This window comes from Saccostrea cucullata, unplaced genomic scaffold, assembly GCF_032062105.1.
Source record: "Saccostrea cucullata isolate Sc308-1 unplaced genomic scaffold, CSIRO_AGI_Scuc_v1 ctg20, whole genome shotgun sequence".
Lineage (NCBI taxonomy): Eukaryota > Metazoa > Mollusca > Bivalvia > Ostreida > Ostreidae > Saccostrea > Saccostrea cuccullata.
In genome coordinates, this window is record NW_026936980.1 from 121,443 (window position 1) to 136,403 (window position 14,961).

Sequence of the window (14,961 nt, forward strand, 5' to 3'; positions counted from 1 at the left end):
TTATTTAAAAGTATTCAATGGCGTTGGTACGGCTAGTAAAACTGAAGAAAAAATCCATATCATATATGCATGTACAGATATACATGGATCAGAGTAATAATTAAAATAAAGAAATCCAACAGATTTTGATTATTCAATATGCAAAGGTAGTTTGTCCACAATTTTGGTTCGGTAATAAAACTCCTAGGCCTGTCACTGAAAAGTTTTCCTTTGAATCATACATATATGTAGGACTCCAAAGTGCGATGGGACTCCAAAGTCCGATGGTCACGCCAAAGTCCGATTGTCTGCGCCAAACCCCGATGGTTTGACACGCCAAAGTCCGATGGCGCAGAAAACAATTAACGTTTATGACGTCATAGTACTACTGCGTAAAAATGCGATACTACGCCATGCCAATAAATAAATACAAAATATCATAAAAGCAAAGACTAACCCTCGTCTTTTGGATGTAGGTGCGAAACTAAGACTTATCAGCCGAACAATGAGTATCAACTCTAACCTAAATATCATAGGTGGGTGCAGGACTAATCTAAATCAGTCCAATAGTGTGCGAGGACTAACCCTAAAATTTCTCGGCCGGGTTCGAAGAAACACATTAGTGTTCGGTAACGGGTTCGTTCGCCCGATCTACCTGTTCGCAGGAGTCCGTTCGCCCAAAATATCTTTCGCCCAATATCTTGTTCGCCCTATATGTGGTTCGCCCAATATATACTTTTATTGTATACCTGTATATATATGAATTAAAAATTAACATACGAGTATATCATTTCTTTTCTATTTATTTCCCTTACGAACTTGGAAATTTTTTTCTCAAATTCTGATACGAAGAGCAATGTTTATTTAGTCTAAATTAATTTTTGATTTGATTCTAATGATTTTTTGAATGACTAAGTGTTTGAACTATAGTTAATTAGATGATTAATATCAATGTTAATTAAGGGGGATACATTCGTGTTATTTTTACGAATTGCGCTATGTTTTGAAAACAATTAAAGGACAGGTGTGACCGCTGATACTAAAACGGGTGTGACCATATGCATAACGCCTGACGGATACAGTGACGGACTGTTTTATTTTGAATGTATAAAAAATTAAGAAAGAAATTCATCAGATTTTATTCTTCATTAAATTACGGCGAACGGACCCTGTGCGAACAAGTTTTAGGGCGAGCGGACTCTGGTCGAACAAAAAATCGGGCGAACGGGGAATCGGGCGAACAATTTTTAGGGCGAACGAACATGGAACCTTAGTGTTCAAGGACTAACCCTTATCACTCGAATGTTGTACGAAGACTAACCTTAATACCTCTGGTGGGTGAAAACAAAAAGCAAAATGAGTAAAAATGTATGTGAGACGAATACTGAATCAATGGATTTTAAATACAGAATAACGTCATCAGTGCATGACGTCGGACTATTGTGACGCCATAAACGTCAATTGTTCCTCCGCACCATCGGATGTTGGCGTGTCAGACCATCGCACTCTAGCGTCGCGCGTTTCATATGAAACGAGCCATTGGACTTTCGCGTGACCATCGGACTTTGGCGTCCGTAAAGACAATGAGCCATTGGGGTTTGGCGCAGACCATCGGGGTCTGGCGTCACCATCGGACTTTGGAGTCTTACTTGGAATTTCATCAAAGTGTTGATTGATTGTATGTTGGTTTACGTCTGTTCGAGAATTTTTCACTCTTACAGAGACGTCACCATATAGTGGTAAAGGGTTTCAAATTTAGACCTTTACCCGGCACTCAGGCCCATTTAGCAGTGAAATCTTTATCGTACCAACGCCTGCCGTGACACGTGACCTAAGGTATCATCAAAAGAACTCCCAACTTTCACTTCAAAGTGCTAAACGCTAGGGAAAGATGCAGTTGCTACGTATTTTTCATCGACATAGGACAGTCGCGACCGGGGCTCGAAACCACGATATTCCAATCGGCTGCATTTCATTTCCGGAATTTTTAATAATTATCAATTTTTCATTTCCGACATTTTTTTTTTTTTTCATTTCCGACATTTTTTTGTTTTCATTTCCGACATTTTTCAGATTGTACCTTTAATTAGTAGCAGATTTGAAGACTTTACCTATGAAAAGTTTAAAGGAATACAAATCATAAATAAATCATTGAAATCCAATTTCTGAGTTTTTGTAAATTTATCAATGAAACGAATGGAAAATGCAGGCAACTACCTAAATTAAAGTTCGAGTGATTGACTCAATGTTTACTCTGTTCTGTGTAAAGCAGTATAATAAATGCGTTATCAACCGGAGTAAAAACTCGATTAGAGTACATCAATTGTCTTGGACATAAGTTTGATGCTGTCACCGACATCTATTTTATAATGCACATATGAAATGAGGTGAAAAAGTTGTATGTATATTTAAGGAATAACTGTCTTATTTTTCGAATTCATGAAGTGATCAATGGATTGGCTTGTGTGATAATTTGCATAAACGCCGAAGGCGTTTATGCATAAAATTATCACACAAGCCAATCCATTGATCATCTTCATGAATTTGAAAAATCTGACAGTTATTCCTTATATTTACATGCTTTGATTCCGCCAATCCACGGGCTCCAAGCCTGCTTCTCTCTAGGTGTTGTCCCGCCCTGCACGTGGTTTTTTTGGAACCGCGCCAAAACATTCATGAGGAAATCAATTACATTTACAATTGGTAATTTTATCTCAGACAAAGACATTGGAAATGTAAATATTGAACTCTATTTACCTAAACTTAGTGCTACATTTATGCATATATGTATAATAAATGGATATTTAATATATTTTAGTCAATATTTTGCAATAAAAACTTTTAAAATTTCACTTTTACTGACTAGGAAAACCTTAAATTGCCGTACAGGTAAATTCCCGAAAAAAAAAAAAAAACAATATTATGTCGAAAGTGAAATAAAAAAAATTTCGGAAATGAAATCAAAAAATTTGAAAATGTTATGCAGATTTCCGGAAATGAAATGCAGCGTTCCAGGCTACACTAGCTATGCTAGCAAAATCCCATGAACAGGTGTATCGTAATCAATTTATAAGAGTCTTCTAAAACAACAATCTCACTGATTTGCCTTTTGTATCATTTACTTCATTAGAAATGCTGTATTCGTGTTAAAAATCTCTCTCGAAACAGGACACCCTGTGTATTAACAAGATTTTGTTCTTGGTATTTTTATCTACCGTAAAATTAATAAATTAACAGAAATTATATTAGATAGTGAAGTAATGGCATGATAGACTAAGAGTTCATGTATATTTGCAAAGTTAGTGTCTTAGAAAATCTCAGAAGAAGGAAGTAGATGTCAGTTGTCTGTGGACAAACAAGTGTCGAAAAAGACATTATTTTTCTTAATGATCAGTTGAATTGAAAGAAAAACTATTTTATATAAATTATATGACTTTCGAAATGAAGCAGTTTTTTAATCTTATCTACAAGAGAGACACGATCATGAGAAAATTGGGACAGACTTCCGAGAATTTATTTTACTGTATTTTACAGACGAAACAAGAGGATACTATTCCAGAGATGAGAAACTATGGCCTGTATCAGCCCTGATATATTTTCAAAGTAAGGACGAGTCTTTAAATCAAATCGAAGAGGTACGTTCATTTTTACAAACACAAAACCATTTCGCTCCTCTTACTACTGATTATTTTTAAGAAAATAAATATAACCTTATTTTCCTTCCTTTTGATAAGTTCATCGATTCCATACAATCAGCTGCATGGACCAAGGTTTTCATAATCCAAAACCAATTCTTCAGACGTTGTGAGGTCCCTACTGAATCAAAGTGCCCTTTACTGGAAAAGGAAAGCATTCGGGAAGAGCTCATCTCTTTCCTAGAAACCCCTTTGAAAGAATATATTCAAGGGCTTCTTGATGAATTTAAAGGATCAGAGGGAGGAAATATACCAGAAATCAGGAATAGATGCCTTTCAGTTTTATCACATATGTCTCCAGAAATGAACTCAACAAATGAAATTCCCCAGATTGTGAAAGAATTTCTGTTTCAGTATGTTTTCATTACTATGCTTTTGAAACATTAACAATGATATTTCATCGTAGTTTAAGAAATTTTGGGCATAAGCTGAGTTCAATAAAAAATTGAAATATTTCTTATCATTTGCTAAGTCTTTGAATACTGTATTTTCATTATTTACAAAAAAAGATATTAAATATTTTATATTATGCTGTTAAATATTTTTTTAGAAAACCTGGTATACATGGTTTTGGTATCCTGGATTCATCAAATTTCAGGGTATTCATAGAAAAAAGTGCAGAAATCGAGTCGCTTAAATCTGAATTATATAAACTTTGTCCGAATTTTTTTAACAAGATGTCACTCAAAATCGTATCCGATAAAATAAAAATTCAAAATTATGTAGAACAAGGAGATAAAATTTATCTAAATAAGAAAACTGATGATACACAATTTTCCTATGCCACGGTTGGTGCTCTACTGAAAGACGATGGCAAAGACAAAGTCTATGGATTAACTTGTCATCATGCCTTAACTCAAGAGAATCAACATGTGTACACTTTATCTCCAGACACTTCCAAACTCTCAAAAGTCGGTGAATGCATTTATTCAGATAAAAAACCTCTCCATGATTTTGCCGTTTTCCAAATAGATAAAGACAAAGAAAGACACTGCAACACGACCTTTTTGAACAGAATGGAAGATCCATGCAACGTTAATATTCAACAAGGACTCATACCGTCAAACGCTGTCGTACATAAAAAGGGAGCCACAACTAACTTTACTGATGGTCGGATATTGAGCTCAGAGTTTTACTATAAGCTGTTCGGGGATGAACAGAAAATGTTCCCCGTTTCATTCCTAGTCTCCAGTTTAGACCCAGGTGACCACCCCTTCTCTGAACAAGGCGATTCAGGCTCGGTGGTTTTCCAACACGACAGTTCTCCTGACCAGACATCAGTGTCAGCCCTGGGACTTGTGACTGGAGGGATAAATGACGTCAGAGACGACAGTTCGACCGAGGCCCTAAATGCCACAGTTTGTCTCCGACTAAATACAGCGCTCTTCTCGCCTTTCAGAAAAGAAGCAATTAAACTTGAAATTCGAAGACTCTTCTTGACCTCTTCCATTTCAGATGAATCGCAAAAGCCAGGAGATATATAATTTTTTTCATCTGCAACCAAAACGTTAACCTTGGTCATCGCTCTTTTGAACGAGAAGAGATATGGCTTTCACATTTCTTATGTACAATACCTGTGACAAGAATCTTTCAAAAGATACTGTGATTTTTTACCCTGTGACCTACACCTTGAAGTTTGACCTTCTTCTCAAAGTTTTAACATTATTTTGAATTGGTCATAACTTTTGAAAGAAACAAGATTCTGCTTTCATATTATACATGTATAGTACAATGCATGTGAAATGACCTTTCTGAATATATCATGACTTTTTACCATGTGACCTCGAAGTTTACCTCTTTTCAAAATTGCCTTCTTTCCTGATAACTTTTGATTGAGAAGAAATCGGGCGTATATATTTGACATGCACATTACATGTGACAAGATGTTACCTAACATCTTGTGGGTTTTATATACCCCTTTACTGGCGTTCATATTGACACAATACCAAAATGCCAGAAATAATGGCATTCCATCCCCAATAAACAAAAGCACGGGACCTGAAGATGCTTCCGCATTAAGCTTAGTTTACATATAACACATGACAGAGAGATGGATGTTGGATTTTTTTTATCAGAAAAGCTCAGCTGGGCCCTCATCTTATGCCAACTACAACTCAATGGGATTGATTCATTTCAAAGCACTGAATAAAAGTATTTTACCTAGTTTTTTTCTTTGTCATAAAAACATTTTAATTTTATCCGGTGTCAGAAAGTTTATTAACCAGTCAAAATCCAGTTCAATACTTTCAGTAATTCTTATCTGTCAAAGATTTGCACATGTATATCACATCGTGCTTTGAAACGAGTTTTCAAGCCAAAGAGAAGACGTTGTTTACAAACACAAAAAAATGGGAGAGGATTACAATATTGTAGCTATACGTTTGGCCATAATATGGGAGACGAATTTTTATGTGACAAAAGTGGGAAAATGATTTTGTTTGGTAAATCTTCTGATAATGAACACCATGGCAAAGTTGACTCAGATTAGTGTTGTGGTCCAAGTGCCAATTAAAGCACAATACCAAAATTAGATTGTTACTTTAAAAAATTGATATGAGCAATGATCGATAGACACAACAATTTCAAAAACATCACTACAATTCAAGTCATGCACACATGTTGTTCTCCAGATCACACACCTCACCCACCCATCCCATTTTTGACATGCCTAACAAATCATAAACCTATAAATTTGTCAATTACTTAGGCTTTGTAATTTAAGAACAGAATAACATGAAAATATGGTAATAATACATAAAAAACAATCATGTACAACTGTAGATTTAAAGGTGACATACATTATTGTGTATATTAGGTCTATGTGTATATCAATTTTGTTAGACTTATAGTTGCACAATTCCTAAAGAACAAATATATGAATTTGATCTAGCTAATATTTGATATTTAATATTGAGCTGAAATTCTTTAAGTGAAAAAAAAAGTGAATTCATGGTAGTACGATTTGTTCTGCAGATCATTTAAATTTGAAAAATGATTGAATAGCAGGTCAATGGTTGGGGTATACCCATGCTATGACAATGTACAGCATGTATAGATATTAGATTTTTTTTCAATAAACAAAAAATGTATTCATTTTTACATAATCTTAAAAGGACCGATATATAATATATACTAAATGATTTATCTCTTACAATTAGATTTATTTTACACATTCAGAAAGTGTTTTATGTTGTTTTTAAAGAATGTCCCGCGAAAAAAAGGGAGTTTTCCTTGACCAAACTTGTCACTATTTTACAGCATGTACATTTTTTTTCTTGGTATAAATGCTTTATTTTTGAGAAATAAATATTGCAAAATTTAAAAACACATACCTTTTGTAAAAATAATTTCTATCGAGTAGGCCTATATAATACTGATTCTGATAATGACGTTACAATGGCGTTATGTGCCGTGATTCATAATCCTTTTATAGCGTTAGCTTGTAAGCATTACATTAATTTCATTCTGAGTTTTAACAATTTTAAAAATTGGTATAAAAAATATTCATCAGGACTGCGACTTGAACAGGAACTGTTTCAGAAACTTTCAAAAAAAAAGTTTTCGGAAAGATCACTTGAGAGAGAGAGAGAGAGAGAGAGAGAGAGAGAGAGAGGCGGAATGTTTGGAAGTTTAGATATATGTACTAGTAACTATTTTCTGCAACAGCTGCAGTATTAGATATCCAACAATCAAAGGTAGGCAACTCTTAGAGCCATTTTCCATAGTTCCGTAAATCGTGTTATTATTTTATCCTACGTTATCCTACGACCATATGCAATTAATGAAAAAGTTAAACAATAAAAAGTTAAACAAAATCATTTACTATGTTTTTCTGTGTTGGGTTTGCGACGTTGATTCAGTTTGATTCATTGTAATAAATACAGACCAAGGTTCAATCCCGGGCACTCTGAATCTCCAGGCAGGTAATCTACGATCTAACCACCGGCGATCGAATCCGTTTGATCGCCACATTTGTCCCCCTTAAATACCTTACACCCCCCCCCCACCCCGAAGAACCCATGCATGCAGGCTCTTCGATCCCTGGCTGGTCTTTCACCTGTTGCTTCAAGGGGATGGCACGGCACCAATTATGGGAGAAGGGGGAAATACTAGCTGCAATAATGTAGCCCTCTCCGATTTTTTTTGTCTGATATTTTCTGGATCGGAGAGGGCTACATTATTGCAGCTAGGGAAATACAACTGATCGGATGGGGATTCGAACCAGGCCCCTTGAATCTCCAGTCAGATGTTTTACCAACCGAGCGATAGAACCCGTCTAAACGTCATATATGAAACATGGTCAATGTATAGTGAACTTTGATCTCTTTAAAACCACACTTAACTTAAACTGCTCATAAGCATTTCTTACACATAAGAAATATAAAAGCTCTTCTTTTGACAAACCGTTCAAAAGTTACGGGCAAAGTTATCGTTTAGTAAAATTTTGAAAAAATTGTCAAATTGCAAGGCCAAGAGCCTGAGGTTTTACAGACACACAGATTAAGAGACAAACGCGCAGACAAACGGACTGAGAGGGCAAAATTTATATGCCCCAGAATCTTCTGCATTGGGGGCATAAATGGTTGTTTTAAGAGATATGATTTATTTTCGCTATCGTAGATATTAAGAATTTTGGTTTTAGTCAAGGTCGATGATTGATTAATTGTAAATTGTTTAACGTCCCACTCGAGAATCTTTCACTCATATGGAGACGCCTAATCAATATCGTAAAATTATTTCAAAACTGGAAATGAAGTACACAGGCCACGCTTATAATAATTATACAACCAAACTTATTATATATTTTATATAGGCCTAGTAAACAGTTTATTCTAGAATGTAAAAGTAATAGAGCGTTTTGAATATTTCTTTTTTAAATATACATGTACACTGTACTAACTATTAATTAAAATTACCATATAAAAATATTACAAAAAATTACCAAAAAAATCATACCACTAGCATAATACACATGTAATAAAACTTAAATCTACGTTATTTGTCGATTACATTGTAAACACAATGTACATGCGGGTCTTTCAAAACAATTGCATTTTGTTATATTTGCCTTACTGTATTTGGTTAAGAAAAGGATTCACTTTGCTTGAATTCATAATGATAATTAAGTATGAGCTGGTCGGACCCCCCCCCCCCTCCCCGCTCTCGCTCTCGCTCTCTCTCTCTCTCTCTCTTGGAAACGGGATCAGCTTATAGTCATGTTAAATTATTTATTTATAACATCTTGATTACCAACTTTCAACTGTAATAAGATCAAGTATAATTATGTGTATTTGTTTTATGTATGATGACATGATACCAAATAAATACTACTACTACTACTACTACTATATTGAATATGACAATAAATTTCCCGCCTCTGAAAAATGCGATCCGCCCACTGGCTAAAAAGCTTACCGGAAGTATTATTTGCTAGGTGGCGCTATTCTCTACATATGGCGAAAAAGGTACATAACCTGAAAATGCATCGATAAAAAGTAAACAATGTGGTAATTGCGCTCAGTGTCAAAGTAAAGGTGGAATAAAGTGGAGATTTTCCGAACAAGATGACGACACTTTCGCCATTTACGCCTCCTATCGTGAAAACTCTGCTAGGATGGAAGAAGGGGGACAGCTCCGAAGTTGATAAGTGGTCGGAGAAAGCTGTGAAAAGTTTAGTGAAAAAATTAAAAAAGACTGGCGGACTTGACGAGCTGAAAAAAGCCATCAGCACCCAGGATACATCTACAAAGTGCATTACGATTCCCAGGTAAACAGAAGAGAATGTTATGAAATAAGCATGTTTAAAATCCTTTCCAATATGGCGGTGATCGAATACAAACATTCGGGGGTCCAAAGAAGGGGTCACGGATCACTGTTATTAAAACACATTAATTGAATTAGGGTAGCCTGTGGCTATGTTTAGACAGAACCAATGAAATAGAGTTGTTCTGTTTTATTGGGCAGTAGGCACTTAAATTTACACAAACAACAATGTCACCTTTGCATACATGTTGCTGCATATAAATCTGTTGCTTATATGATAAATATATCAGACAATTAGATAAATTCTGTTGGATTCTTTGTTTGTAATTTACCTATAATATATATATATATATATTAATATATATTTTAAAATATAACTGAAGTTGAAAATGGATATAGCTAATTTACATACATTGTAGGCTAGCATACAAATGGATAAAACATTTATTATAATGTAATGGTTTGGGCCGTGGATATTGGCCTGGATAGCTCAGTTGGAAGAGCACCCGGTTAGAGATGCAAGGGTCCTGGGTTCGATCTCAGTCCAGACATACATTTTCTCCCCGCCTGTTACAGATTTGGTGCTATTGACCACCCCTGGAATTGCAGGTGAAAGTCGTGCCAGGGAGTAACAAAAACTTGGGTTGTGTCTTCGAGGGTGAAGACCATTTAATACGCGAGTTTTCGAGATTGTAACTCTCCTACGAAGGAGGTGCAAAAAGTATCCATTTCAGCATGGAGGTGGGACAGGTTGTTTCTGTATTCAAACGTGCATAAATAAATAATAGATATTTATGCTTTTAAATTTTATTAATTGTTATAGAGAGATAATATTGTTAAGCAGTGATGCAATTGATGATATTATCAAGCTCAACTATGCATATTTACAAATCTACTTTCAATTATAGGGCACTTGAAAACAAAAGAAACGTCAAAGTCTTTATAAAAAGTAACCGATTTTCATGATTGTACAAACATTTTTTCAAAAATGTTAGTGGGTTTTTTTGAAGTTATAATAAGAAAAATAACCAATGTGTCATTTAGATTGCCGATGTACAATGATCAGATGCATGTTTACCGTATTTATTAGAGGTCCATATCTCTTCCTTCGTCTGAAAAGTCTCACATCCACTGATATTTTCTTTTTTGTTACGATTTTTTTTTTTGTTTTAAAAGATTATGCCTGTACATAAATTCGTTTATTCTCGTTTTGTAGAGTGCATCCTGACAATCATGTAGTTATGATAAACTAGTATATCGATGATGCAATGCATCCAATATAGCGGTATAAATATCTGTCCTACCTGTCTGTTTATATGGCAACGAAACTCCCCTCCTCAACAAAAGAGCACACCGAGGGAGATAATCTCGAAACTTGCATATTAGGGAGAAATGTAATGGTTTGGGCCGTGGATATCGGCCTGAATAGCTCAGTTTGTAGAGCACCAGACTAGAGTATTCTCTGTAGAGAATTGTACAGGCTTTGCCTTCATCCACTTCTCTTCGCAGGCCATCATGTTGTTATTCTGGAAACTGTGTAATTGAAGAACCTGAGACGGCCTACACTTCAAATAACATTTCATCTGAAATATGCCTGATTATACAAAACAGACTTGTTAAATTAACTTTTTAAACATAAATACATACAGCTGTCACAAGAAAACCAACCTTTATGTGTTATTAATTCATTTTCACAAGTTCTCCATCCCAGATTTAAATTATGAGCAAATAACTCTTTTAGGATTACAAAAAATCTAATTCGGATAAGATTGGAAATATTTTTTGAAAAGTCATAATGAAACGCTAGACATTGTCTATTTTATTTATTTAACGAGGCATTATTTCCATTAAGTTTTGCTCAATTATTCTTTGAAGTTTGTTTTAAATCTTTTTTAGTCTAATTTCTCTGGAAAGGTAGAATTATAATAAAGAAAACAATGTTTTGCAAATTATCCGACTTCGAATTTTCATATAAAGCCCCACCCAACAAGTGTTAAGTCAGATACAATTTATACTTTATGGTATTTTCAAGTGAAAATAGAGTTTGATACTAACTTTTTTAGGCTATAGTCAGGCCGGATGATTGCTTCTTTACTTTTGCTACTCCACGCACAATTTTATGAGTTCATCAAAAAATGAATAAATAATATAAACATGGCAATATACCTTTTTGGAATAAACAAAGCATTTATGTGAAATGTTTTATTCCATAATTCATTGAAATTCTGCAAGCAAGAACTACGATCATATTTCCAATCTTATTCGTTTTTCTCTTTAAATGATTACATCATCCAAACATCCGACATCTTTCTTCATGGGTTATACTAAATCATGATTGCTAAAATGTTTTATTTCATACCGATGGCTCCTAAAATGAAGCACCAAAATTGACTCGGAATTACCTTACTTCCTGCCAAGAGGCTAGAAAGCTAAAAATACATACTGGGTTTTCCAGTGAAAGTTGTTGAGAATCTTGAACATCGGTAAATTAATTTTTTTTTCAGGAAATTTTATGAGTCAGTTAGGACTAATAAGCTGATTTTATTAGGTTGAATGAAATTGTATTACATTGAGACTAACAGACTAATGTTAATGTCTAACCCTGTGAAAAAAATCAAATTATATTAATTTGCTTGAACTTTAAACTATTAAGAAACACTATGGCATTATGTCAGATGTCTATATGTGCTTAACAGAAGATATACCACAAGTGAGGAATTAATTATCAGATTGTCGTGGAATTTCCTTAGAAGCACCAATCACAACCTAGATCTACTGGCTGAAATCGAATAATAAATCCCAATGACATGATTAATAACTGTCCATCCACAAATTGATTAATTGTTAATTCTCACTTTTTGACTTCAAATGGCAAATATACTAAAAAATTTCACACCAGTAATAAGAAATCTTAAATAAGGTGACATAATTTAAAATTATGTACATGATGTACATCATTTTTGCTTTATTAAAAATTAATAATTGAACTTTAATTATGCAATTTGTTTACGCATTTATGCATAAACTGTCCTGTAAACTCCATTGAGAATTCATTATTTTATTTGTATTGCATGTATTAGACTTAACTGCAACAGAGTAAAATTTTAATACTCATCCAAACAGGGCATAAAACTGCTTAATTTCATAAGAAAACTGTCTTGATGACTTATGTATTTATAAGTTACATACATAAACACTAGATAACTATTCTGTGGCACAGGTTCGATGCCCTTGCCATGTTTTGGAAAGTTGAGAAGAAACATGTATAGAAGAATAGGTATTAATTATGTTTTGATAGAAATTATATTCCACCTGTTGTTTTTAGGGCTTTTCGCTTTCTGCGAAAAGACCTATTGTTTTCGTCTTGTTTTATTATTATTATTATACTTAACACTTTTACGTCAAGGATTTAAAGAAAACCACTGGACATATGTATTTCAAAACAAAATCATTTAACAGAACATCTAAAAGTGTCCCATAAGTAAGGTTTTGTACTTCCGGAAACTTCACTTCCGGTATTTATAAGTAAAAAACTACGTTTTCTTTAAAGCCTAAAATATTCCTTATTTTACATTGAATTTCGTTCAAATTTTAGGAATGTATTCCTCAAAGTAATATCTACAAAAAAGTCATCGTTAGTGTTTTTGCACCTATGATATATTTTTGTGTTACAGGGCTCCAAAGTTAAGAAAAGGGGGGATTGAAATAAAAAAAAAATTGAAACAATGTAGAAAATTTAATTTGAGGATTATATATTATTTATCAAAGTAATTAAAGGCTGTAATGTAAGTTTCAAGTCCACCAGTACCGAACTTCCGGTTCTATGACGCTTTGAAATTGTCTATGGGATTTTCTATAGTAAAAAAAAATCTTGCATCATCCATTATCTCAAAGGCAGAGCAAGCAATTCTAGTAATATTTACAGGGAATAATTGATTTATTATTGTCTTCAGGTGAAAAGGTTATGAAAACTAAATCCCTAAAAATAAGGGACTTTTAGGGGTCAACACTTAAAATCATTTTTACCCTGTAACTTTTTTATTTGTTAATCAATCTTCAAGATGGTTTCAGTTTTGAGTTAAGCATAAAAAGAACAATTTAAAAATTATGGTCCGTGGGGTCACTTTTTGACCCCTTAAAGGACTTTTAGAGACCTGAAAATTTGTATTTTTTAGTATTTTAAAAAATATTCAAGCAAGAGTTATCTGCCTTTCTCATACTATTTGGAGTCTTATATGTTCTCTATCTTTCAATTGTGTTATGGATATGTTAAGTACTTCCGGTTTTATAAGTACCTTAAAATTGCCTATGGAGATTCCTATGTTAAATTTGAAATCATACGATGTCCATTATTTTCAAAGGGAAGCAATCAAGTCTGATGATATTTCATATGAAAAACTACGTTAGCATTGCCTTTCGGTGCTTAGGTCATGAAAATAAAATTCCTTAAAATAAAAGGGATTTTAGGGGTCAACTCTTAAAATCGTTTTTGCCCTGTAACTTTTTTATTTGTCAATCAATCTTCAAACTGATTTTAGATTTGATTTAAGTATAAAAAGTACAACTTAAAAATTGTGGGCCGTGGGGTCACTTTTTGACCCCTTAAAGGACTTTTAGAGACTCGAAATTTTGTATTTTTAAGTATTTTCAAAAATAATCGAGCAAGAGTTATCACCCTTCTGTCAAACTGTTTAGAGTCTCATATGCTCTCTTTGTTCCAATTTTGGTATGGATATGTCGAGTACTTCCGGTTTTATAGGTACATTAAAATTGCCTATGGAGATTTCTATGTTAAATTTTAAATCATACGATGTCCCTTATTTTCAAAGGGAAGCAAGCAAGTCTCATAATATTTCACATGAAAATTACTTTAGCATTGCCATTCGATGCTTAGGTCATGAAAATTACATTTCTTAAAATAAAAGGGATTTTTAGGGGCCAACTCTTAAAACCGTTTTTGCCCCATAACTTTTATATTTTTTAATCAATCTTCAAACTGATTTCAGTTTTGAGTTAAGCATAAAAAAAGCAATTTAAAAATTATGAGCCGTGGGGTAACTTTTTGACCCCTTATAGGACTTTTAGAGATTTGAAATTTTGTATTTTCAAGTATTTTGAAAAATAATGCAGCAAGAGTTATCTCCCTTTGTCAACCTGCTTGGAGTCTAATATGCTCTCTATGTTTCAATTTTGGTATGGATGTGTAGAGTACTTCCGGTTTTATAAGTACCTTAAAATTGCCTATGGAGATTTCTATGTTAAATTTGAAATCATTCAATGTCCATTATTTTCAAAAGGAAGCAAGCAGATCTCATAACATTTCAGATACATAATGACTTTAGCATTACCATTCGATATTTAGATCATGAAAATAAAACAAAAGGGATTTTAGGGGTCAGTACAGAAATTAGTTTTTTGTATATTACTTTTTTATTTGTCCATAGATCTTCAAACTGATTTCTGTTTTGAGTTAAGCATAAAAAGGGCAATTTAAAAATTATTGTCCGTGGGGTCACATTTTGAC

General features: G+C 33.7%; 2 protein-coding genes across 4 annotated transcripts in view; both read left to right on the plus strand.

Moving 5' to 3' along the window:
• Positions 1-2,947: 2,947 nt before the first annotated feature.
• On the plus strand, positions 2,948-5,807 carry LOC134246950 (uncharacterized). Of its 2 annotated transcripts, none has more exons than XM_062729294.1 (3): positions 2,948-3,614; positions 3,714-4,027; positions 4,225-5,807. In XM_062729294.1, the coding sequence occupies exons 2-3, from the start codon at positions 3,966-3,968 to the stop codon at positions 5,156-5,158; spliced, it is 996 nt and encodes a 331-aa protein (XP_062585278.1). In that variant the 5' UTR covers positions 2,948-3,614; positions 3,714-3,965; the 3' UTR covers positions 5,159-5,807. The 2 variants fall into 2 exon arrangements, with proteins under 2 accessions (XP_062585278.1, XP_062585279.1); XM_062729295.1 differs by having other exon boundaries at positions 2,948-3,582.
• A 3,311-nt stretch (positions 5,808-9,118) lies between these two features.
• LOC134246973 (mothers against decapentaplegic homolog 3-like) overlaps positions 9,119-14,961 on the plus strand; it is a 37,690-nt gene continuing 31,847 nt past the window's right edge. For both annotated transcript variants that reach the window (XM_062729321.1, XM_062729322.1), the window contains exon 1: positions 9,119-9,441. In XM_062729321.1, coding sequence (XP_062585305.1) covers positions 9,239-9,441 — 203 coding nt within the window. In that variant the 5' untranslated portion in view covers positions 9,119-9,238. The remainder of the gene's footprint in view (positions 9,442-14,961) is intronic.